Source organism: Alosa alosa, chromosome 2 (genome assembly GCF_017589495.1).
Source record: "Alosa alosa isolate M-15738 ecotype Scorff River chromosome 2, AALO_Geno_1.1, whole genome shotgun sequence".
NCBI classification, from domain to species: domain Eukaryota; kingdom Metazoa; phylum Chordata; class Actinopteri; order Clupeiformes; family Clupeidae; genus Alosa; species Alosa alosa.
This window is the reverse complement of record NC_063190.1, coordinates 25,682,275-25,684,301: the sequence shown is the minus strand read 5'-3', so window position 1 is coordinate 25,684,301 and position 2,027 is coordinate 25,682,275. Positions and strand designations below refer to the sequence as shown.

At 42.4% G+C, this 2,027-nt stretch overlaps 1 protein-coding gene across 2 annotated transcripts in view; it reads left to right on the top strand.

Annotated features, from left to right (window-relative positions):
* Positions 1-1,821, top strand: part of nsg2 (neuronal vesicle trafficking associated 2) — a 21,668-nt gene extending 19,847 nt beyond the window's left edge. For both annotated transcript variants that reach the window (XM_048266643.1, XM_048266635.1), the window contains exons 4-5: positions 1-71; positions 331-1,821. The exon at positions 1-71 is cut by the window's left edge and continues 40 nt beyond it. In XM_048266643.1, coding sequence (XP_048122600.1) covers positions 1-71; positions 331-522 — 263 coding nt within the window. In that variant the 3' untranslated portion in view covers positions 523-1,821. The remainder of the gene's footprint in view (positions 72-330) is intronic.
* Positions 1,822-2,027: the final 206 nt, after the last annotated feature.

Here is a 2,027-nt window from a genome sequence, read left to right as displayed (position 1 = left end):
GTATAGTGTTCCTGGTGGTGTATAAGGCCTTCACTTATGACCACACCTGCCCTGAAGGCTTCATCTACAAGGTAAGGCACTGGACACTAGGTACTGCTCATAAGCATATACAGTATGTACATATAGTAGTAGGCCTTTATTGTATGCAGCGATGTGACCTGTCGTCTGTCCATTGATGTGAATGTTTTCTCTTAACATGCCATTGAGCTTTCACCATGCCGTGGTGCTTTCACCATGCCGTGGTGCTTTCACCATGCCGTGGAGCTTTCACCATGCCGTGGTGCTTTCACCATGCCGTGGTGCTTTCTTTCTTGTCCCCCCTACCAACAGCATAAGCGTTGCATCCCGGCTTCTCTGGAGGCGTACTACAACTCCCAGGATGCCAACTCGCGGGGGCGGTTCTACACAGTCATCAGCCACTACAGCATGGCCAAGCAGACCAGCTCCCGCTCCGTCTCGCCCTGGATGCCAGCGGGTGGCGGCCCTCACGACGCCAAGCCGCCCAACACAGACAGCCAGTGAGAGCCAGTCGCTCAGAACCTGCTCCACTCCGTTTATTTCTTCATTCCTTCAATCAATCTACAGGTCTGGAGCCCAGCAGTGTCTCTCTCTCTCTCCCTCTCTCTCTCTTTCTCTCTCTCTTTCCTTCTCTCCCTCTGTCCCCTCTCAATCATCACAACATCTATGGGATCCATCTGAGAATCAGTAGATGTTAATCTGTCAAATCTCACCACAATCCTCCAACCATACCAGCTGTTTAGCAGAATGTGTAGTGCTTCATTCTTCTTTTCTCTTTTTCTCTCCTCTCTCTCTCCCTCCCACCATTTCTTTCTTTGTTAATGATCTCCTTGAGCTCCATTCATTTGACTGATGAGTCTAATTGCTGTCTATTTTTTATTTTATTTATTTATTGGTACTCCTATTTCTACTTGATGAAAGAGGACTATTTGTATAAAGGCATGATCTTAAAAACACATTCTTTTTTTTTTTTTTTTTTTTCTGCGTTGTTGTCAGAGAGCAAACAAAGCTCATTCTTAACTTGTAGTTTAATGACTTAATGCTCATTTCCGAAAAATGTGACAAGATTCATGCTATGACCAGGCTCAAGATGAGTTCGTTTTTAATCTCATTCTTAATATTGTCCACATTGCAGCGTCAATATACTGTACATGTTCTGTAAAAGAATTTTCCATGAAGAAAATATATGTTTGTATGAACTGCACATGGATGACGACAGTTATGCTAATATTGATGTTAATGAATTATCAAATCTCTACTTTGTATTTTACCATGAGTGTCTGGAGAATGAACACAGCTTTTAATCATCGTACTGTAGTTCCTGACTTGAACCAGGACGGGCATACTCCACCCCTCATTACGGCAATAGTATGTATCATTGTGCATAGTGCTGTTTAATATATTGTTTTCTCATTGACTGGAATGAAAACAAACAAACAAACTAAAAAACTAAAAATCTGCAGCACATTTGTAATATGAGAGACACATTGTCTGTGAGATGCTGAGCCACAGGAGGAAGAGTTAATTTAGATGAATGACACCTTGGAGAATGGCTTGGACATGGATCAGATTGGTGGAAAAGCATCTGTCTGTCTCTGTCTGAGCTAACTTTGACACGCTTAGATATCCTCACTGCAGTTCAATTTCATTTCATTTTTTAATCCGTTGTCAGAAGAAGAAGAAAAAAACAGGTTTTGAACTATTGTGCTGTCGTTAGTTGATATGTAGCAAAGTGTGGAGTATCTTGAGTGTGTATCCTTTAGATTTGGACAAAAAACAATAAAACATGACGTGTTAAGTAAACAGTGTGCTCTGTCTTCTTCTTTTAGTCCACCTTTCTCTGCCTGCAAGATTCTGAGGGAGGGATGGCGAGAAAGTGAGAGAGAGAGAGAGAGAGAGAGAGAGAGAGAGAGAGAGAGAGAGACAGAGAGAGAGAGAGAGAGAGAGAGAGAGAGAGAGAGAGAGAGAGAAAGAATATGTTTGTGGACTGTGGTAAGAGATTGGCTGAG